Source organism: Mesoplodon mirus (assembly GCF_964341445.2).
Source record: "Mesoplodon mirus genome assembly, chromosome: 9".
In the NCBI taxonomy this organism is placed as follows: domain Eukaryota; kingdom Metazoa; phylum Chordata; class Mammalia; order Artiodactyla; family Ziphiidae; genus Mesoplodon; species Mesoplodon mirus.
Window position 1 is genome coordinate 113,935,281 of NC_138985.1, and position 24,664 is coordinate 113,959,944.

A 24,664-nucleotide genomic window follows, 5' to 3' on the forward strand; every position below is an offset into this window, starting at 1 on the left:
TCTATGTGAAAGCTTGTAAATCTTTTTTATTATTATCATCATTATTCTTGGAATTCGTGAATCATATAACTCTGGATCTGTTTATTTCCTGCTTAATAATCTTGCCTAGGACTCTGTGACCTTTTTAATGTACATTCAAGTCTTTCCTCAGCTCACTGACAAGTTCTTCTATTATTTATTTACTTCTTTCTACTTGTTCTTTTTTCTTCTCTTAGATGTCTATTACTTAGACTAGGTATATTAGCTCTGTAGTCCATGTCTATTATTTCATTAGTGATTTCCTTCTCTTTGTTCTTTTGTTCTGTGACATGAAATAGTTCTTCCACTTGATTCTACCAGATGATTAATTCAATTTGCAGAAGGACTGTATTATTTTTCTATTGCTACTGTAACAAATTACCACAAACTTAGTAGCTTAAAGCAATACAAATGTATTACCTTACAGTTCTGGAGGTCAGAAGTCTAAAATCAAGGTGTCAGCAGGACTGTGTTCCTTCTGGGGACTCTAGGGGAGAATCTGTTTGTCTTTTCCAGCTTCTGGAGGCTGCCAGCACTCCTCGGCTCATGGTCCCTTTTTCAGATCACTCCACCCTCCGCTTCCACTACCACATTTCCTACTCTGACCCTCCTGTCTCATCTTTCACTTATAACAATGCTGTGGGACTTCCCTGGTGGCACAGTGGTTAAGAATCCGCCTGCCAATGACGGGGACATGGGTTCAAGCCCTGATGCAGGAAGATCCTGCAGAGCCGCAGAGCAACTAAGCCCATGCACCACAACTATTGAGCCTGCGCTCTAGAACCCGCGAGCCACAACTACGGAGCCCGTGAGCCACAAATACTGAGCCTGCGTGCCACAACTACTGAAGCCCACGCGCCTAGAGCCTTGCTACGCAACAAGAGAAGCCACCACAATGAGAAGCCCGCGCACCACAACAGAGAGTAGCCCCCGCACACCGCAACTAGAGAAAGCCCACACGCGGCAATGAAGACCCAACACAGCCATAAATAAATAAATAAATTTAGTTAGTTAAAAAAAAAACAATGTTGTGATGACACCAGGCCTATCAGATCACCTAGGATAATCTCGAGACCCCCCTCACTTAATCACACTGCAAAGTCCCTTTTGCCATGTAAGGGGTCATGTTTGCAGGCTCTTGGGGTTAGGACTTGGGTAACTTCGCACGACACTATTCTGTCTACCACAAGGACTATCACATCTTTTGTCTACTGAATTTTTAATGTTTTTCCCACATTCTAGGCAATCCTTTTTCTACTCTAATTATATCTCTTTGAAAATTGGTATTTACTTTTGGGGGCTAACTACAAATTCTTATTTGTCTCTCCCACTAGTTAACTTCAATTAGAATCACACTTTCTCACTATTCATCTCGGCCTTTGTCACTCAGTCCTAAGCGAATGGTAACTTTCTGTATCTGCCGCTATTCTTCCCTTCACACCTACTCAGCGCAGACAGTCACTCAAACAGTGACAAAACATCTGGAGGGCCCAGTAATTTTTGTTCTTGGGGAGTAAGGATGAACTGACCAGAAATACTGACTCAGGAGAAAGACGACTCAGTGCTCTGGCATCTCTCAAGATACAAATAGTGCTCCTTTCTCAAAGGGAAAAATACTGAAGGGAGGATTCAGGCCAACACCCCAAGGCAGCAGGGTACAAATGCACTAAGCCCTCTTGTGGAATCACAAAACTTCAGTCTTACCCCAGGTTTCTAAGAAAAGTAAGTATTCCCCACTGCATTTCCTTTCTCACTTCCGTCCATCGCTGAAGAGAGAGAAATCCAATATTCTCTCTTTTGGAGAACCTGAGGTCTTGAAGGCACTGAAATGTTATACGCTATTTCCAGAGCTCATGAGTTTCATCATTTTACTTGCCAGTATATAGTTTATAAGAGAACAGGGGTAAAGATAGTATAGATGTATTCAGGTAGTGTGACCCAAAACTACTGAACTTTGACTACAAATTTAGCAGCCAAAACTAAAAGAGAAACATTTAAGTTACAGAATTAGTGGATATTTCTGTATAACAAAGAGATTTACAGTAAGATGGCATAGCATTATAAGATTTTCAAGTATCTTTGAATATAATAGTCTTAGAGATAAGTATATTTTACTTTTCATCTCATTTCTTTACAAATTATATGGTATGTATCTGTAGTTAATGCTCATTTAACTTCTATATCTGATAAATTACAAATACAATTCCAAACTACATTTCATTCCCTATACTTGCAAAGAAAAGCATTATTCCAATAACCAGTTCACTGCTAGAAAAAATAATCTGATGAATATTCAGAATTTTGAAAGGGAATCAGAGTAGACAGTATTCCTGCTGCCAATGTAAAATTAAGTGAAAAGACATAAATGCCTACTTTGTGGGTGTGATGTCTACAAAGCTCAATACAGATGTCTAGACTAATCAATGTTTTCAAAGGAAAATAACTAAAGTGATATTTCTGTAACACTGTGTGTTTATTTTTTGGTGACACAATGCTAGGCACACAATACGTAGTTAATAAACACTGACTGAGTTGCATATTAAAATTAAGAATACGTTCTTATTGTCCTCAAAGAAATTACGCCTTTTTTAAATGACTAGATTCATCTGGAATAACACAATTTTCAAAGACACCACCATCCTTTACTGTATATCTCACTACCTAAGTGAGAAAAGTAAGCTTGTTTGGGCGGAATATCCCATTATAAATGACTGGAAGGAAATGACGGCTCTTGTAAGGAAGCATGATACACTGCAAAGACTTCTGGAATGTTACACAAATTTAACCTGCAGCAACAAAATGATCAAAATATCTTAAAGAACTGTATTATCATTACTTTACTTCAAAATGAATCTAAAATATTCAATGTCAGCATTGTCTAGTCAATAAGTCAAATTGGTAGACAAAACCTGTTTGGACTAGTCATGAAAAATAAAAAGGGATTCGCCAAGAAAACCACAAAGCAGCTCATTTAAGGTCAATTTAACGGTATTATTCTGTGTTCCTTCCAGCCTCAGCGTAAGACTTCACCGCCTCAAAGGAAATTGTAAGAGTATCTATTTGCATTCCCCCAGGTGACTGGCAGTTCACCACCAATTAGTTCAAAATTACACTGTTACTAGCATGCAATAAACACAACACCTTTCATCTCTCTTACACAGGTAAGAACACCTTCAGAGCCAATAACTTTGATCAAATGAGTATTTGTGATCCTGCCCCACCCATCTCTTTGGATTCAGGAAAACTAATAGCTGAAGGCAACTTTTCCCAGCTTTATTCTTAAACTGAAAAACTAGTGTGGTATTGAACATATTTTGCTTGCAAGATAACATAATTTCCCAAAGTCCAGCACTTCTTCAATAATTAAGCTGTCCTTACACCTTTTCTTTTTTTTTTTTTTAGATATTTATTTATTTATATTTGGCTGCGTGGGGTCTTCATTGCTGCACGCGAGCTTTCTCTAGTTGCAGTGAGCAGGGGCTACTCTTCGTTGCACTGCGCAGGCCTCTCAGTGCGGTGTTTTCTCTTGTTGTAGAGCATGGGCTCTAAAGCACAGGCTCAGTAGTTGTGGTGCACAGGCTTAGTTGATCCGCAGCCTGTGGGATCTTCCCGGACCAGGGCTCAAAACCATGTCCCCCGCATTGGCAGGTATATTCTTAACCACTGCGCCACCAGGGAAGCCCACACCTTTTCTTAATATGTAAGACAGCCTTAACTGACATGCATTCATATGTTAAAGGACAGACACTAATTATTTAATGTAAAATATATAATGTTGTATTTTTAAAAACAAACATAAATCTCCAACTGGGTATGTAAACAATTCAAAGAATATAAAGCAATAAAACAATCTCCCTAAACAATTCAGGACCATAAACAATTCAGTGTCCTAAACTTAGTCCCATAATGAATACTACTTGGAAATAGATACCTCTAGTATAAACATTACTTTTTCATTTAACTTTTAAATTTAGCATATAGCCAAAAGAAAGCTGATTAGAAAATCTGTTATCTAAGTAACTCTTTAAAATGTTCATTAAACTTAGTACTTTAAATTGACCAAAGTTATTTCTATCACCAAGAATGTGAGGTCACTCAAGTACTTTTAATTATTTCTAGTCACTTAGACAAACAAGTTAGTTGTTAAAGCCCAAGATTCCTAATAATTCATAGAATGAACAGTCTCCATCCCCTAAGCAAACACCAATTACTGTACACCATAAAGCCACTGATGATTAGACAGACCCCAGAAAGCTTTTGAAAACTGAAGCCTGGCCATGAAATCTCTAAAGCATCTATTTGGGCATGAACAAATACTATTACTATCTACAGAGGAGACAGACAACTAGCATACTCAAAAACTCTATTTCTATTCCATTTGTAGTGCTAACATTTGTTAAAATAATAGTTTCTATTTACTTCTGACATATCCACAAAAATATGGCTAATTTGGGCCTCCCTGGTGGCGCAGTGGTTGAGAGTCCGCCTGCCGATGCAGGGGATGCGGGTTCGTGCCCTGGTCTGGGAGGATCCCATATGCCGCGGAGCGGCTGGGCCCGTGAGCCATGGCCGCTGGGCCTGCGCGTCCGGAGCCTGTGCTCCGCAACGGGAGAGGCCACAACAGTGAGAGGCCCGCATACCGCAAAAAGAAAAAAAAAAAAAAATATGGCTAATTATAGAACCAAGTAATATGAGAATTTTGATATTCAACACAATTTTGAAAATGCAAAATACTTTTTTTTTTTTTTTTTGCAGTATGCGGGCCTCTCACTGCTGTGGCCTCTCCCGTTGCAGAGCACAGGCTCCGGACATGCAGGCTCAGCAACCATGGCTCACAGGCCCAGCCGCTCCGCGGCATGTGGGATCTTCCCGGACCGGGGCACGAACCCACGTCCCCTGCATCGGCAGGTGGACTTTCAACCACTGCACCACCAGGGAAGCCCGCAAGATACTTTGATTATAAATGACCACAAGCAAGATGGAGAGTATTAAACAATCAGCTTTAGGAATATTATATGAAGCTATGTACAATTAAATTAATGGTTTGGGCTTTTTGTTTCTACTTTAGCTATAAGTTATTGGTAGATCTTAAGCTAGATAAGATGTTAAGATTATTTTATATGTGCTACTCTCGGGAACACCATCTCCACATAAGTGTGGCTGAACAAGCAGCTCATATGCATTAATTCATCTTCTGCTAACAAATCTGGATCATCTATACAGAGTATCTCTCTAAATTTCAGAGAATATATGCTACTTAACTCTTAAATTATTCTATAGTTAGTTATTCCAAAGTATTCCTCATCTACTAATACTGTATCTCTTCAGTCAATTCATTTCATCCCTTCATGATCTCATTATCTGGGTCATATTTTATTGTGATGAAAAGTGATTATATGGCCCAAGAAACTGAACAAATTGTAACAAGGTGTCTCTCACAGTTTGAGACCCTTGGACCCAAATTTTGATATCTCATTCGAAACCATTTAATTAGTATTACCAGTAGAATTAATACTCTTTTCTGTTAGTTCATGAAGTCAAGATATTACTAAATATTTTCTTCTATCACAGTATTGTCCAAAAAAGGGTCATTCAGTGTCAACAATCTTTGCTATGTATGTTCTTGATGAAAGATGATATTTGATCACCTTCAGCCTGTCTAACTAAGTCCAAACATTTCTCGAAGTGGGCCAGAGTCTGCTAAATCTGAGACAGTCTCACTTCAGTGGTATAACCAACAGAATAACCATTGCTAGACTACAGAAGAATGCCTAAGGAAAGTCAAGATGAAAGTAACATAGCAGACATGAGATAAAACCCAACATAAGCTTCCTTATACCATTAAAGGTGTTATGTGAAAGACATCATATAGCTAACTGTCTTGCCAATGACAATGGGAAAGCTTCCGACAGGATGCTAGAACTCTAAAGCAAGCATAGACTGCCTGGCAAACTCAGCTTTGTTATAAACAGCAAGGTTCAAGGACTGATGGTGACAAAATGCTTCTGACAGGTCACTTAGTTCCACAAAAAATTCAGATATGTCGTTTTCTTCAATCCTTTACCTTTCAGAATACAAAGGTACTGCAACATGACCCTCAGTAAAAATGAAACAAGTACATCTTCTGTGCTCTTAAAAATAAAGAATCAATATCAACTTCAATAGAAAAAGCTTTAAAAAAAGATTAGAATGAAGCAGGAAAGTAACTGCCACCAAAAGTGATATACTAACTTTTTATCATGAAGATGAAAATAGTACCTAACAAAACTGAATTGAATCATTAAGTTCAAAGGCTATAATATTTTTAAATAAATTACATTAAAAGAACTGTGAAGGGTTTGAACTTAAACAACAAAAAATAATTCCTATTCATTATGGTGCTTCTAAAGGTACCCAGTACACCCATAGGCTATACACACAAAAGCTAATTATTGCAATTAATTCTGTTGCATAACTTAAACACTTAAACAGGCTAATGATAAATATATAACCTAATCCTGGGAAGGAATTACAAAAGATTTTCTACCACGATTAATGTAATGAGACTTTCTGCTGGGCTACTCTTCACGGGTCCTGGAGTAGAAATGGATTGTGATTGCTCCCATTTCATGGCTTAACAATAGGGGAAAATCACCTTATTTCTGCTTCTTCACTAACACCCAGCACACACAGTCCTCCAGCCCCTCAATCCTGGTTTGTCTCCAGAGGTCTCTACTATGGGTTTTCCTAAATACTCTTCCATGTGATTGTGTTTTATGCTATCACCAAATTTTACTTCTTCCTTCTTCACATCTATGGTAAAATGACAACCATCCACCATGTGTGTTTTTCATCTATCCATTTACACATGCAGCAAATATTTACTACCAACCCACCACATGTCTGGCAGTATCAGAGGATCAGGAAGAAAACAAGCAAAAATCCCTGCCCTGTGGAGTTCCTGTTCCAGGTGGAGAGATGGGCAATATATGAAAAGTGAGCAGCATGTCAGCGATTGGAAAGTGCCATAGAAACAATAAAGCAGGAAGGGGGAAAGAAGTGCCAGGGTGGAGGTGGGCCTGGCACTACGAAATCACAGCCACAAGGCTCACAGCATGGGAAAGCCCACCGAGAAGGGGACCATTAGGTAAAGACCTGAAAGGCAGGAGGCAGAGAAAAGAACAGCAAGGAGACTACAGGAGAGGAAGCCAGAGGATGCAGAAGCTACAGACTGGAAGCCAACAAGTGAGATCTGACTTACATTTTCAAGCGCTCTCCTTGACTCACAAGGCCAAAGATGGATGCAGGGAGCCCACCAGGAAACTACAGAATCTAACCAAGAGGTGACCGACCACTCTAACCAGAGTGGTGACAGTGCAAGTGGTGAGGCGTGGTCAGATGCTGGAGAGGCTTTGAAGCGAGAGCTGACAGCTTTGCGAAGGAATCCACATGGGAATTAAGAGAAAGAGACGCCAAAGAATTAGCCTGAGCACCTGGAGGAATGGATTTGCCACCTACAGGGATGGGTCTACTCTAACAGAGGCGGAATTAGTTGATCCTGGACTAGATATGTTCAAGATGCCAATGAGCCCCGTGGAGTGTCTACTAGGCAGCTGGATCTACACAGCTGGAGGTCAGCAGCACACAGGTGGTATAAAGCCATGCGGCCACAGGACACAACCAGAGGGCAGGCAAACAGAAAAGAGAAGTTAAGGACCGCGGCCTGAGGCAGTCCCGTGTGAAGAAGGAATGGACACAGAGAAAACCCAGCAAAGTAGACTGAGCAGCAGCAGCCCATTAAATGGAAGGACAAGGAAAGTGCAGCAAACTGAAGACCAAGTGGAGTAAAACTATTTCAAGGAGAGGGGAGTGTAAGACGAGGACTCTGAACTCATGGCCAGCCTGGCACCAGCACTTCCGTAGAGTCGTGGAGGCAGAAGTGAGTTCAAAGCCAAACGTTCAAAGCACAGAAATGAAGCCAACAAGAATACAACCCTTGGGAGTTCTACTATAAAAGTGAGAAAGCAATGAGGTGGTGAGCTGGAGCGGGTAGGAGGTCAAGATAGATTGATGTGCTTCCCTTCCTTCTGAGGAAATAAAAATCTGTATTCTAAGGCAAGTCAAGGAAAAATTTAACATAAAAAGTTTTCTCTGCCCTTTGGCCACCTCTCTCCCCACACTGTGCACCATGTATCTGCACTATGCATTGACCACACGGCCCCATCTGCAGAAATACCTGCTCAACCATAAAGAGCAACGTTCTCCTGGCACCAACAAGACGACTCCTTAGGAGATAACCTTCCTTCTTAACCCTGTAAAGGACTACGATGACCCACTACCCACTACTCACTACTCACTTTGTATGTGTAGGTCTGGATTATATAAACTGTTGATAATACAGACAGCCCTCTGTCTCAAAAACTTACACAACTGTGCTTTGACCTCTAAGAGGAGGAACGGTTCTTGGAGTTTTCTGAGAGACTGTTCCCAAGTTATAATCCTCAATTTGGTTTGAATAAAATTTTCCATTTCTTTCTTAGATCAACTGATTAGTTTTTCATTGACACTTCCTTCCTTTCCTTCCTCTCTTTCACTTGGTCTTTCTTTCTGTTGAGAAAAATCACAGTAATTCTCTATGCTGATGGAAATGATCCAGTTGGTGAAAAACTGATTCTGTAAGAGAAATGTAGAACGGCTAGAGTTCTGTCCTAGAATCAGTGAGAAGGGACAGGATCCAGTGCAACAGGGGAGGGCCAACCGTAGCCAGAAGCAGGGACAATCCAGCCACAGTGTAAGGAGAAAAGGCAGCACAAGCAGGGGCAGCTGCAGGTAGGTGAATCCACACGAAGGGAAACGCTCGGGCAAGTTTTGTCATAATTGCTTCTATTTTCTCAAGAAAATAGGAAGCAAAGTTATCATCTGAGAGTGATAGTGAAGAAGGTCTGAGAAAAGAGAAGATACAAATAGTCATCGAGGAGAACCTACGGTCATGCACATAAAGAAAGGCCAGGCAGTCATGGTCAGAGGTGAACAGACGTGAGTACAGAGGACATCCAGAGCTGGCTGGAAGCAAGGCTGGAGTCTCGCCAGGCATGAGTACCACAAAGTGAGAGGGAAAGGGGACTGAGGGTGCATGTGAGGGACCGGTTATAACAAGGGACCGGTTATAATGATGGCCCAGGAATTTAAACTGTGACAAAGCAAGGGTATGATGGAAAAGGGTGGGGCTGGTAATGAAAAGTTATGAGGATAAATAACTGACACATTAAGTCTCAATACTGAAGAATTGTGGGAAGTGAGCTGGAAAAATCAGAGCTGGAGAGGAGGACGACTGATTTTGAGATTATGCAAGAACTTGAGCTCCCGCTCATGACAAGGCCTGCGTTATAATCCCAGGCAATGAGCAGCTGAGGGAGATCATTGGAAGAGAGAGGTCAAGGAGCTCCCAGAGTACTGGGACACTGAAAGCACCAAGAATTATGATAGGTGTTGTAGAGAGAATGATCATGAATGAGGAGATAAAACAACATCCTCCAGGAGGGCGCAGGAATAGCCTGGGGTGGGAGAGGTGCCTGAAAAGGGGAGAAGGCGTCAATCAGGTCAAGGTCCAAAGACGCAACATTCAAAGTATCTGAAAGAGAGCAAGAGGAGGCCAGCCAAGCTCTAGGAGGAGCAGACGCGGTCTGTGGGGAAACAGAGCCCCCACCGAGGGAGCTCCCGAGGAAGCACGGTTCTTCAAGCAAGAGGGCGAAGGCTGAGCATCCAGGCTTCTGCTGCCGAGTCAGCACTCAGCTCCAAGTGCTAAAGCAGAAGGTTCACGAGCTAGGGGACAGTGGGAAATTGGGGCAGAAAAGGGACAAAGAGAGACATGGGGAACACAGAGTCTGAGATGCAAAGAACTGCATACCCCAGGCTCTTCATGCCAGCCGGCAGAAAGGGGCAAAGAGCAAAACGCACCCATTATCCCTGCGGGTCCCAAGTGCCGAGAGTGGGAAGGCACGGGAGTCTTGCCAGAGCCACACGAGCTCTGGGGACGTCACTTTACTCTTGCCAGGGTAGGTGGACGTGAGAGAAGGGGGCTTAGCCAGATGGCGTGGCGCTCGGGCTCCCTCCTGCTCCAGGATCCCATACAACTCCCCTCCATTTCTTTCCAAGTCTTTCAGCGCTGGACACAACCTTCACAGAGCCTCACCGTTTCTTTTCCTGTTCTTCAGTTAACTAGTCCATGATCTTGAGACTCAGGTTCTAAATTCACCTGCACAATGTCTGGTGCTTAGAAGAAGATGAGCAGTAAACAGAAAAGGGAGGAGAAAGAGTGGAGCAGACTAGTAACAGGATGGCTTCTTGATAATACCCGTTAGCTTTATTTTATTACTGTATTTTACGAAATAACAATAATATTAACAAGAACAAAACCTCTAGCACCATCAAGTGTCAACGAGAAGCAATGGAGAAGTCACAGGCAGGCAGCCCATCCTAAAGCTACACTGATAATTTAAACACCAGGCATGAAAACCCAACTCCAGGAATATAATAACTACCACAACGAGTCATCTTATCTTCCAGAAAAAAAATAGTGTTAGTCCCACAGTAAAGCACCTCTTGATACTAAGTATCATGTTTTTTTCCAGATAACTGTAAAGTTGGGATCACAGCAAACCATGCAGATGTTCCCAAGATTCAAGATTCATGCGATGCGCGTCACAGCCCAAGCAATCCAAGAAAGCACACTCAGTGTGCCTTAGCAAACACCATCACAAATTCTGGGGTGAATCACCACTGTAATCTGTATTTTTAAAAATCTTTTACTCTATTCTGCAATTCTTTTTAATAGCCCAGAGTAAAAAAGTTAAAACTTCACTTTTTAAAAATAATTTAAAATATAAAATAACTGTTACAACAAAATACACTTGACACAGTACTAAATAAAATCCCTGGGGGGCTTCCCTGGTGGCACAGTAGTTAAGAATCCGCCTGCCAGTGCAGGGGACACGGGTTCGAGCCCTGGTCCGGGAAGATACCACATGCCGCGGAGCAACTAAGCCCGTGCGCCACAACTACTGAAGCCCGTGTGCTGCAACTACTGAAGCCCGTGCTCTGCAACAAGAGAAGCCACCGCAACGAAGCGCACACACTGCAAGGAAAGGTAGCCCCCATTCACCGCAACTAGAGAAAGCCTGCGCGAAGCAACAGACCTAATGCGGCCAAAAATAAATTTTTAAAAAATAAAATAAAGTCCATGGGATGATTTCCATTACTAACCTCCCATGATCTATATTTTCTTAAAAAATAGCAAATCATAAAATACAGTTTTGTTCCATCTTGGTTTTTTTCCTCTGCACACACTGATAAATATACTTTACTGAAGCTCACGATTCTTAGTCTATGTTAGTCAAAATGTCCATTTTGCCATAGAACGCTTTATGTTACAAGCCTACTATTTTCTACCGGAAACAGTCCATAGTGCTAACCAACAGCAAACAGCAAAACTACAGCATTTATCCCAACAAAGAGTCTCACTGGAAAGATTTTAATGACAACCTACAAACAGAGCAGTCAGAAGTAGTGCATGGCTTCCCAAAACGGCAGAAAATAAAATTACACTTAGCATTAGCTATCATACCATCCTTAATCATCTACAAACTATAACATTATTGTGCTAGCTGGAGAGTTTTGTTTATTTTGGCTTTGCCTCATTATATAATACCTTAAACTTCTGGCAAGTATTTCCTTTTCAATTTCTTTTCTTTTTTTAAAAAATAAATAAATAAATAAATAAATAAATAAATATATTTATTTATTTATTTATGGCTGTGTTGGGTCTTCGTTGCTGTGTGCAGGCTTTCTCTAGTTGCAGCAAGCAGGGGCTGCTCTTCTTTGCAGTGCTCGGGCGTCTCATTGCAGTGGCTTCTCTTGTTGCGGAGCACAGGCTCTAGGCGAAGGGGCTCAGTAGTTGTGGCACACGGGCTCAGTAGCTGTGGCTCGCAGGCTCTAGAGCACAGGCTCAGTAGTTGTGGCGCACGGGCTTAGTTGCTCCGCGGCATGTGGGATCTTCCCGGACCAGGGCTTGAACCCGTGTCCCCTGCACTGACAGGCGGATTCTTAGCCACTGTGCCAGCAGGGAAGTCCTCCTTTTCAATTTCTTTAGATATAACGAACCACTTTTGATGTGAGGAGCCAAGGATCTAGAAAGATTCTGGAGGGACTTTTTTTTCCCCATTGCTGAAGGACAAAGTGAGAAAAGGCTATATGTGGAAGTTTATTTTGATTAGACTTAATTCAAATTTTTTAATTCACAGAGCAGTGTGTTTTACCCTCCCTAGATCTTAGGCTCCTGAGCTGTAAGGCAGAACCAGTATACATCTAGGCTGACACATAAGCCCCACATACTGCAGGAGGCAGCTGGACATGTATTCTTTATGATTCAGGCATGTTTTATTACATAGCAGCATGATTACCTAACTAAGACAAATTCATTATAATATTAACTACTTTAATGAAATATGATAAAGCTGACTGTATTGATTAAAGTTATAATTCTTAAATTAAATAGGCTTATATGTTAAAGTAGCTTTAATAAAGTTAGAAGAATAAAAGATACCTGTAGTTCCAGTCTAAAAGTTATCAGTATCAAAGCATATAATTATTACTGACGAGAATTCTCTAGAATAGATACAATCTGAAATTCTTTTTTTTTTTTTTTTTTTTTTTTTTTTCCGTACGCGGGCCTCTCACTGTTGTGGCCTTTCCCGTTGCGGAGCACAGGCTCCGGACGCGCAGGCTCAGCGGCCATGGCTCACGGGCCCAGCCGCTCCGCGGCATATGGGATCCTCCCAGACCGGGGCACGAACCCGTGTCCCCTGCATCGGCAGGCGGACTCTCAACCACTGCGCCACCAGGGAGGCCCCAATCTGAAATTCTTTGATCTAAGAATAAAGCTCTAAATGTTATCAACACTTTTGGGTTGATGACTTAAATTCACTATTTGTAACTGAAGAAAATAGGTATTTTCCTTCCCATTTCTCAGTATTTCACAGTTAAAGTAATCTTCCATTTTATACCAACTCTTGAATTATGGTTAGCTATTAATAATCTGATCTTGGTGGTTAGGTTTTCAACATTTAAAAAAAAAAACTTTGTAGGAGAAAAGAGTGCAGGGTGAAATTCATTTGAGTAAAATAAAGAAAATTTTACTATGTCATTTCTCTGTTAAACTGTCATTACTCTTTTCTTCATTGGTTCATCATTTGAAGCCAAAAATGATCAGTAATGAAAAATTAAATTGTAAAATCTTTGACATGCTTACATGGTTACCAGCTAACAATGAACAGCATCCCCAAATGACAACAAAGCTCCTAAGTACAACAGAGTCTAATTTGGTCCCTTAGTGTCAGAGAAACACTGCTTTTTACCATGCATTAGAGATTTCAACAGGAGAGACATGAGGAAGGGATACTACAGTCACTAAGACAACGTGCAAATCTGCAGAACCTCAGCCACTACACGTCATAATGCTTCCAATACGTTAGGATCTGGTAGAAGAGGGATGTACCTCAGTGGCCAGCGTCTCAGCACTGAACCGACTCTGCTGGTTACAGCTACGATCAGTCAGGGAGAGATGGGGCCCTGACCAAAGTGCCGCTACTCCTCAGTAAACCTCTCCTCGCCTGGGAAGTTCACGTGTTTCTCTGACATCTTGGCCTCAGGCAACAGCACAAGGTACTGAGAGGCTTGTATTTTTTCCCTCAATTATCTGTCTTTTTTTTTTTTTTTTTTTTTTTTTTTTTTTTTTTTTTTTTATATCTGTCTTTTTTGAATTAAATAATTTTTTATTCTGGTCTAAATATGTAATAAATACATACCATTTAGTCGTCGCTGAAGTGCTTCTTCCTCTAGGGTAATAATATAAATTTGTTCATCCAGGTCTTCAAGAATCTAAATTTAAACATCAAACTATTGAATAATACATTACGTAAGTAGTGCTTACGAGAATATTTAGGCTATTTGGCCTATAATTTAGATAACCATTCAAATTACTAGGAATCTAAATGAAAAATGCTCAAACTATTCTACTTGCAAATTAAGTAGAAATTCTTAGTTTATAACTAAGCACATCAAAAGCTGATTATCACAAAATCTACATACATTTAAATTGATTTTTTTCAGTTTAAAGAACTCTGCAACTCTCTCAATGGCACACAAATGTATGATTTCTAAACATCCAAAAAGCTAAATGCAGTAACATCTCTACGCCCAAGTCAGTATTTTAGAGCCAGAGGAATAGATCACCCAGTCCAACACTGGTTTCTCATCTACATTAACCTGCATAATGTGTAAAACAAGAAATCCATAAACTAAATCACTACCAACAATACTTTCCATTTACATCATCATTATATACTAAAAAATTTCCACAAATATTAAACACTGGTATTATGAAAACCATCCTATAGACAAAACCCTAGAAAAATAGTGTGCTAACATACACACCACTCACTACCACAGTATATAACACGAGTAAAAACCACCACCAAAAAACCCCACTAATCAGTAACCAATTATATGGGATATTATCTGCACTGTGTAAGGGTTGGTGTGCTTCATGCCCTTGATTCTACAGCAACCCTGTGAAAAAGACTGCTCTCGCTGCATATTGTAATATGCCAAGAAACAAAGGTTTGGCAAAGAAAAGTTATCTGTCTTCAAAGCCTGTGCTCTTAGCCACTCTGGGCTGATGGGGACCTAAATATGGATCGGACTTAGTCCTTGACCTCAAACAGCTTATATTCTAGTGTCCAGGAGAGATACGAAAAATCAAAAAAAAATTATAGAATTGAAAGTAATGTCATAACTGAAGCTAAAATAAAATGTTAATGAAAGCTCAGAAGAAGAAAGATTCCCAGCTTCTATTTGGGAAGAAAAAAGTCTTGGCAAATGGTTTTTTTTTTTTTTTTTTTTTTTTTTTCTTTTTGCGGTATGCGGGCCTCTCACTGTTGTGGCCTCTCCCGTTGCGGAGCACAGGCTCCGGATGCGCAGGCCCAGCGGCCATGGCTCACGGGCCCAGCTGCTCCGCGGCATATGGGATCCTCCCAGACCGGGGCACGAACCCGTATCCCCTGCATCGGCAGGCGGACTCTCAACCACTGCGCCACCAGGGAGGCCCTTGGCAAATGGTTTTGATGGTAGTAGCATCTTACTCAATAGCTTCATTTACCAAAAGGAGGAAAGGCATTTTGCTCAGAGGAAATGACAAGCAAAACATACAGGTGGAGAGGTACAAAGTACACTTAGCAATAAAGTTGCTCAATGACTCTGGAGCTTATGGCAGAACAAGGAGTGGTCCAGAGCCCAGGCTCTGAAAAGAGCCTCTGGGTTCAAATCCTGCCTCATCCTCTCAGATCTGTGATCTTGTATAAGCTACTTGATCTCCCTGAACCTCAGGTAATTCAACCATAAAATAAGAATGCCATCACCTAACGTATGGGTTTGTCATCAGGATTAAATGAAATTATGCATGTAAATAAAGTACTTAGGGCAAGCATAAAGCATATACTTAATTACTGAATAAATAACCATTATTATTGGATGTTAGGAACAAGAAAAGAGGCAGACATTAAAAAGTTTGAAGATGTTACTAATAATAGACAAGTTTGGGAGAAAATAAGCTTGGGGAGGGGAGATACGTAGTTTGATTTTGTATCTGCCGGGTTTTCAGCTCCATAGGGCCTTCCATTATAGCACTTAAAGTACACTGTGGTTTGTATGCACTATCTTTTTCTCACTAGAAGTAGACATGTAGAAGTGATGTGGAGGCGGCAGAGGTGCTCAGGGAAACAGAACAGAGCACCTTGAGACCAAGGACAGAACTTTACACGTTTGCCTAGTTTAGGGGGAAGAGAGTGGAAATGGAGAGACCAAAAACACAACCACCAGAAAAATATCCAGAGAATCAGGAAGAAACTAAATGAATGCAACGTCACAAAACCTCTTTAAGAGGGAAGTACATTTCAAGATTTAATAGAACATGTATTGTATTTGAGTGTGTGTACATTTATGTAGCAGGTTAAAAAATCCATTTTTATTTTTTAAAAACACAAAGATTATTGATTTAAAAACTTTTAAAATTAAGCAAGCATTTACTAAAAGAATGTCTACCACGATATTCTCTCAGTTTTTTCCCTTGATGAATTATGCTGATAGGGAAGAAAAACATATAACCATAATAATTTCATAAATACTACTAGTGAAATATAAAGGGGAATATGAGAAATGCAGAGGAAGGAGCTTGATTATTTTAGCTTAAAGAAGAAGTGAGGCAAGGGTCAAAGACAGGTAGTAAATGCAGCTGGTCTCAGAGCCAGGACTTCAGGAGACTGTCAGGTGGCTGAAGCAGGTAAGAGGCAGAAGCGAGAGAAAGACCCTCGACATGCCTGGGAAGTGGAAGAATCCAGGCTGCTCTGGGCACAGCAAGTCAGCTGTGAGACTGGCTAGAATCAGTCACCACGGAAGCAATGGGGGCAGAGGCAGCTACAGGCAAATTCAGCAGGGGACAGGTGTGAAAGGCCTTGTATCATGTGAATAGCTTAGACTTGAGCTTGTAGGCAATGAGGATCCATGAAAATAATGTGACAATTTCCTAGCTACAGGTAAGAATTATTGTCATTTTATTAAATATCTGACAAAATAGCTAGAGCCCAAGTAACTTAGGGACAAATCATCAAAACTACTACCAACTGAAAATTATTTTTAAATGAATATACAGCATTTCTGAGATTAAAGGGAAAGGTATAATTCAATTAATCAAGATATAATATGCAGACAGATTTTCAGAAAATAACTGCTTTGTAAGTCAAACAATATATATAGTAAACTTTGAAACACAAAAGAGTTACCATTTGATATAACGGGCTCCTAAAATACCTGTAAATATCTGTACATTTTGTCTTCAAATTTGCTAGAAGAATTTCTAGCTGAGTGCCTATAGTTAGTATTTTAAGAGCAAAAGCAAATTTGGTTTCCAAAGGTGAAAAAGATTAAAATAAAAACAATAACAATTTGGGTTATAAACGCGTAAAAATATTCTTCTGTTTCTGAATGCTAGTTTAGAACCTAAAAGATGTTCAAATGTAAAAATGTCTATTTAACAAACAAAATGGTTTACAACATCATACTCACTGTTGGCTTCACCAACAGCTGCCCCATGACTGTGAACATGCGGGAGAGGCCAACTGGAGTGCACACTGCAGAACAGAGAAAGCTCACTTCAGAGTTAGGAGAGAAACTGCTAGCCCAAAATAAAGCAAACTCAAAGACTGCTGTTGTAGGAAAACGCTTGTTTCCAATCTAGGTTCTCGCAGTGTTTTGTCACAGGGCTCCTCAATGTCACTGTTAGAGAAGCTCTAGGGGTTCGTGCACAGACGACGGGCATTCCTATATTTAAGGAAAGATTCATGGAGACTAAAGGAGGAGTAGGATATGCCAGATTCTAGCAGCTGAATAATAATAAGTATTTTCACTTAAAAGAAATTAAAGAAAACCAACCAGAGAACAGACTAAACTTCAAGTACTAACTGAATCAAGTATCAGACAAGAATATCCGAAAGTGACAACTATAACCTTACATCCTTTTACCTACTTTTATCTGCTTATAACATCTCTGAGATATGTTGAGATGCCTTAAGTAGAACAAAACAAATGGTGAAAAAAAGACTGCCAATCCATCGTAAAGAATTCCACCATAACCATTCCAAAGTAGAAGCTAGTGTTGTGATGGGGGGGAGGCACGTGCATGTCTGACTCCCTCCCCCTCCCTCTCCCTTTCCAACTCTGTGGAAGAGGCTTTCTTTAGAGAAAAACAAAAGTATCTTATTATTTCAAGGTTTCAGTTTATCAAAATTTATCTTGAACGTACAAAAAAAGTTAAGGGCCAACTTTTAAAAAAATCTCCAAGCTGTTAAGGAATCTCATAGGGAAACGTGTCTGTAATTTTCTAGAACACAGAACAACTCTACTTTATTATCAATATTATGTCAGAAAAATACTTACAGAGAAGTAACAAACATCCCATCAATGATATACAGGAATATAAATAAGGTAGGTAGAACTCCCAGAGATCTATTTAAAAATGTAAATATATTTTAGTGCATCCAAAATACCATACATTGATATATAGACTGACTATAAATTAATGTATAGTAAACATCATAATTGCCTATTTGAGTCTACTAAACCATATAATTTCTAAATTGTACAATAAAAAGATCTAAAACACAAGAACAGGAAATAACCCTTTTGCAAAACCTGTTTGGAGGGAGAAAATGAGCCTCCATGGAATTTTAAGAACAGAAGCTAATTAACCAAAGGAAGAAAAAAAATCTGAAAAGCTGCTTGCTCATTCTACATACAAGAAACACACAAACATTCACTTCTTTCCTTAAACATGTCAAAAGTCTTTTTAATTTTGTCAATTAACAACAAGGATTAACTATACAAAGAACTATTAAAATGTTTTAAAAAGTGAATGTGTAATTATATTCCAAACTGTAGTCTCCGCTAGAGAAACTGGTTTAAACAAGTCAATCCTTACCATATAAAGATTCCATACTCGCAGCGTCATTGTCAATGAGCGCCAAGGCTACCCACACTATCCCAAGAATAAGCAAGGCCAGAAGAATAAGCATGACAAGAGTTTCTAAAATTCGGGCTCGGATTCCCTGAAAAATATAATAAAGATATAACTTTAATATTTTATTTCATCACATGAACAATTAGGTTTCTGTCTATATGAAAGCATAAAAATTCTTTGAAAGGGGAGGAAATTTACATTTATTAGCAGGACAAAAAACACTAAATGTTTATTTACTGTTTGTAACGTTTAGGGTGACTTTTCAAAATTATGTAAAACACCATTAAGCTATGAATAAAGTACCAAAACAATTCTTCATAAAAACATTTTGCAGAACCATTTTAAACAATTACTTTCCTAACACTTTCCACCAAGAAAGTAGATTAACAAATTTGATGCTAATCAAGGGAATATAAGGCTAATTAAGGTGTACCGCCAAACAGTTCTGTGAACACCCAACTTGGTGAAAGCATAAAGCACCATCTACTAGAGAACACGGGGGTTCTGTTAGCTCCCCACAGCCTCCAGAGCCCTCTAGTGCCCAGACGAAGAACTCCTCATGGTAATCCAGCCTTAGAAACTGTGGAAATGGATAGTATTTATATCAATTAAATATCATCCCTTTCTCCACATTAGATAGAATTTTCATTAAATCCAAGAGGCTGGAATATAATAAAGAATCATCAGGCACAATTCTGTTTTAAATATAAAACAAATTCTGACCTCAGGGCCAAACGAGAGGCCAGACTTAAACTCAACACCTATGGGACAAGGCAAAAACAAAAAACAAAACTTTCTCATATTCTTAAAAAGTCATCAAATGATTGAACCTGTACCTAAATGTAAAGATTCATGTTGATATTTTATACTGTAATGCACTAATTTACAACATCTAACACAACAAAATTATAAGTATATCCATGTTTCTCAATAAGTCACGTAATCTTTCCTTCCATATTAAAAATAGTTTAGGGCTTCCCTGGTGGCGTAGTGGTTGAGAGTCTGCCTGCCAATGCAGGGGACACGGGTTCGAGCCCTTGTCTGGGAGGATCCCACATGCCGTGGAGCAACTGGGCCCATGAGCCACAACTACTGAGCCTGCGCATCTGGAGCCTGTGCTCTGCAACGAGAGGCTGCGACAGTGAGAGGCCCGCACACCGCCATGAAGAGTGGCCCCCGCTCGCCACAACTGGAGAAAGCCCTCACACAGAAACGAAGACCCAACACAGCCAAAAATTAATTAATTAACTAATTTTAAAAAAAGTTTAAAGATATGAACTATAAATAAAAATCTAAAACATAGACTTATTTCAATTTTGCCCTAAATATTATTTTCTAATTTCTGAATTACAGAAACAGGTTGCACTTAAATCATAGCACCCCAGTTCCTCAAATTCAATAGGGAAGGAAATGTCCTAAAGCCATGGCCAAAGTGTTCCCAGCCCTAAATGATGACTCAGAGTTGAAGTGGTCTTTTCTTCCTAGTCCAGCCTTACCAGGACTGCCCCTGATAGGTTATAATGTGTCTTCAAATGGAGGAGTCAGGGCACCTTACACACTCATAGCAAGGGAGGCAGAGGCTGGTAAACCAGAGTGATGACGACCTGTATTTTATTTAACACATTAGATCTCACAGTAGCTATTACTCAAGTGAGATGAAACAGGAACAGTCACAAAATGCACTACTAAAAAATACACTCCTACTTACTGAAGAACTCTCTGAACCTACACTTCACACATTTAAACCATTAGGATACCAAAACACGACCACTACCTTTTAGCACTGATTTTTTCTCTTTTCTCTTTCTAAGCAAGAACCTTTTAATCACACATTAAATATTATCTGGAAAGTCTATAAATAAAACAGATAAAAAGAGTAGGCTTTGGAGTGCATGTGTTACACGCCCTCAGCTTTGTCTTTTCCTGCCTCTGACTGGAGCCCGAATCCTGCATGTCTCTGACCAGCCCATGGGAACATCAGAGCTCTCAAAACATGTAACACGTGTCTTAAGTGTTATGATGTACGAGCTAAACAGTAGTGCTACTTGGAACTGTTTGAGACCTGATGTCCAAAAAACGGGCATTTTAATAATACATGTTATAATTATTATATTAAGTAATTACAATGTAACAATAAGTTTAAGTGTTATAATGATAATAAATTTGGGAAACCGGTCACCAATAAGATTTACACACTTCCTCTGATATTTTGGTAAGAAGTATTTCTTAGCAGTTAAATTTGTTTTTCATCAAATCTGTCTGTGTTGGAAGGCAGTGCTCCGTGGGTCTCTCTCCCACTTCTGTGCATCTCACAAGCAGAGGCAGGGGCAGTCTTCATTCTGGACTGTCTTTTCAAAGACTTCTGTACAGCAAACAGCCTTGGAAGACAGAGATGGTATCTCTACAGTAGAGGCAGGTCTGCTTACCATACAGTGTGAAAGAGAAGGTTCCCCCGCAGAGCACAGGGCAGGCAGGCTTGCTTGCACCCCATTACAAATAATGCGGGTTCCCTAAATGCAGGGCTCCTCAGCCATGACACGAGCCCACCGTGGGGACAGCTCCCACCTGGGCCACATCACCCCCATGGGGCTCGGGGTCCTGGGGGACTGACAGGAACAGGAGGCTCCTGTGCCTGCACACTAAGTAATGAAGCCTCTGACCCAGAAGTCTGTGTCTACAACCAGAGTCTGCGAGTCTGGCAAACTAACCTGTCAGCTTGCAAGTACCATAAAATCTCAGACCTCTGCAGTTCTGGAAAGCTTTGGGCAACAAGAATGGAAAGCTCACACGGCTTTCTAGGTAAGAACAAACAAGGGCCCATACAGGTTGGGTTGAGGGCTACAAGAAGACCCCCAGGATCAAGCCGTGAATCCTCTCACCCAGGCCATAGGCAGGAAGGAGAAATAAGGGCCCCCATGACCTGGCAGCTGGCAAGTGTCTGGGGTCTGAGCTGTGAAGGGGAGTGAGACAACCCACTGGCAGTCTGGCTACAGCTCCCTCTCCCTGAGCAGAAGCAGGAAGGGGTCTTATAAGTGACAATGTACAGCAAGCCTTGCAAGACCAACTGAAAGGAACTGTCCTATCTAGAACTACGGTTACGGGGAACTATTTTTCTTGTATACTTGGTGCCTTGTTATATTTTCCAAATTTTTTAGAGTGGATGTATATGACTTTAAAAACTAGGAGAACAAACTAATGTTGTTTTAATTTTCAATTTTTTTCTTACAATAATAAACATCCAAGAGTTTGGCACCCATAAGAAAAACTTTTAAAAAATATCCAAGTTCAGGGCTTCCCTGGTGGCGCAGTGGTTGAGAGTCTGCCTGCCGACGCAGGGGACACGGGTTCATGGCCCGGTCCGGGAAGACCCCACATGCCGCGGAGCGGCTGGGCCTGTAAGCCATGGCCACTGAGCCTGCGCATCTGGAGCCTGTGCTGTGCAACAGGAGAGGCCACGGCAGTGAGAGGCCCGTGTACTGCACACACACACAAAAAAAATCCAAGTTCGGTTTATGAGATAGACAGTATAATAAGCTCGTTAAGAGCCCCAACTCTAGCAACAGACAACTTGGGCTCAAATCCTGTTTCCATCACTGACCAACTGTGTAACCCTGGGCAAATGCCTAAACCACACTGTGCCTCAGTTTCCTCCTTTGTAGAATGAGTTTATTAATGACACCCCTACCTCATGGGTTGTTATCAGAACCAAATGAGTCAATATGTGCAACATGCTGAGCTCAATGTCTGGTGCCTAGTAAGGATGAACTGTAATAACTCAAACTGTTGCCTTTGTGTTTGGAATCCAAGGCTCGGAAATTCACATATCATTTGTCTTTCTCAATTAAATTTATACCACCTTCTAATGCCACCTTGTCACTCTTTCCCATCTTTGCCACCTACCATGTACAGACCTAGAAGAAACAATCCCATCTTTCTTGATACATGAGCACCCAGCTCACAAGAGCTTCTCACCACATCCCCTCCACCCTAAGTACCATACACGCTCATAATGAACCTGACCTGCATGCTACTACAGCCGCCCACACAGCTAACCAGACGCCATCATCTCTCAGGCCCACCTCTGAGATCTCAAACGGTGAGGCTGCCCCTCAGCTCACAGCCTCCTAGTCTCCTCCGATCTTTCAGCCCTCCAACCTAGCTCTAACCTAGAGCTAACCTAGCGCTAACCTAGCGTTAACCTACCTCTAACCTAGCGCTAACCGAGCTCTAACCTAGCTCTAACCGAGCTCTAACCTAGCTCTAACCTAGCTCTAACCTAGCGCTAACCTAGCTCTACCCTAGCGCTAACCTAGCTCTAACCTAGCACTAACCTAGCTCTAACCTAGCGCTAACCTAGCTCTAACCTAGCGTTAACCTAGCTTCAACCTAGCTCCAACCTAGCGCTAACCTAGCGCTAACCTAGCTCCAACCTAGCTCCAACCTAGTGCTAACCTAGCTCCAACCTATCTCGAACCTAGCTCCAACCTAGCACTAACCAAGAGCTACGCTAGCACTAACCTAGTGCTAACCTAGCTCTAACCTAGCTCCAACCCAGATCTAACCTAGCTCCAACCCAGCTCTAACCTAGCTCCAACCTAGTTCTAACCTAGCTCTAACATAGTGCTAACCTAGCTCTAGGCTAGCTCTAACCTAGCTCCAATCTAGCTCCAACCTAGCGCTAACCTAGCTCTAACCTAGCGCTAACCTAGCATTAACCTAGCTCTAACCTAGCTCTAACCTAGCACTAACCTAGCTCTAACCTAGCACTAACCTAGCTCTAACCTAGCTCTAACCTAGCTCCAACCTAGCACTAACCTAGCTCTAACCTAGCTCCAACCTAGCACTAACCTAGCCCTAACCTAGCTCTAACCTAGCTCCAACCTAGTGCTAACCTAGCTCCAACCTAGCTCCAACCTAGCGCTAACCTAGTTCTACCTAGCTCCAACCTAGCTCTAACCTAGTGCTAACCTAGCTCTAACTTAGCACTAACCTAGCTCTAGCCTAGCTCTAACCTAGCTCCAACCTAGCTCCAACCTAGCTCCAACGTAGCGCTAACCTAGCTCTAACGTAGCGCTAACCTGGCTTTAATGTGGCTCTAACCTGGCGCTAACCTGGCTTTAACCTGGCTCCAACCTGTCTCTAACCTGGCACTAACCTGGCTCTAACCTGGCTCTAACCTAGCTCTAACTTAGCGCTAACCTAGCTCTAGCCTAGCTCTAACCTAGCGCTAACGTAGCTCTAACCTAGCGCTAACCCAGCTCTAACCCAGCGCTAACCCAGCGCTAACCCAGCTCTAACCTAGCGCTAACCCAGCGCTAACCTAGCGCTAACCTAGCTCTAACCTAGCGCTAACCCAGCTCTAACCTAGCGCTAACCCAGCTCTAACCTAGCTCTAACCTAGAGCTAACCTAGCTCTAACCTAGAGCTAACCTAGCTCTAACCCAGCTCTAACCTAGTTCTAACCTAGGGCTAACCTAGCTCTAACCTAGTGCTAACCCGGCTCCAACCTGGCTCTAACCTGGCTGTAACCTGGCCCTAACCTGGCGCTAACCTGGCTCTAACCTAGCTCTAACTTAGCGCTTACCTAGCTCTAGCCTAGCTCTAACCTAGCGTTAACCTAGCTCTAACCTAGCGCTAACCTAGCTCTAACCTAGCTCTAACCTAGCGCTAACCCAGCTCTAACCTAGCTCTAACCTAGAGCTAACCTAGCTCTAACCAAGCTCTAACCTAGTTCTAACCTAGGGCTAACCTAGCTCTAACCTAGTGCTAACCCGGCTCCAACCTGGCTCTAACCTGGCTGTAACCTGGCCCTAACCTAGCTCTAACCTAGTGCTAACCCGGCTCCAACCTGGCTCTAACCTGGCTGTAACCTGGCCCTAACCTGGCGCTAACCTGGCTCTAACCTAGCTCTAACTTAGCACTTACCTAGCTCTAGCCTAGCTCTAACCTAGCGCTAACCAAGCTCTAACCTAGCTCTAACCTAGCGCTAACCTAGCGCTAACCTAGCGCTAACCTAGCTCTATGTCCTCATCGTGATCATCT

The 24,664-nt window shown here is 41.4% G+C and overlaps 1 protein-coding gene across 5 annotated transcripts in view; it reads right to left on the bottom strand.

Moving 5' to 3' along the window:
* LMBR1 (limb development membrane protein 1) overlaps window positions 1–24,664 on the bottom strand; it is a 165,871-nt gene that overhangs the window by 65,717 nt on the left and 75,490 nt on the right. For all 5 annotated transcript variants that reach the window (XM_082633090.1, XM_082633088.1, XM_082633087.1 and 2 more), the window contains exons 6-9: window positions 18,584–18,710; window positions 18,043–18,111; window positions 17,173–17,237; window positions 13,860–13,932 (exon numbers count right to left, since the gene is read on the bottom strand). In XM_082633090.1, the coding sequence (XP_082489216.1) occupies window positions 13,860–13,932; window positions 17,173–17,237; window positions 18,043–18,111; window positions 18,584–18,710 (334 nt within the window). The remainder of the gene's footprint in view (window positions 1–13,859; window positions 13,933–17,172; window positions 17,238–18,042; window positions 18,112–18,583; window positions 18,711–24,664) is intronic.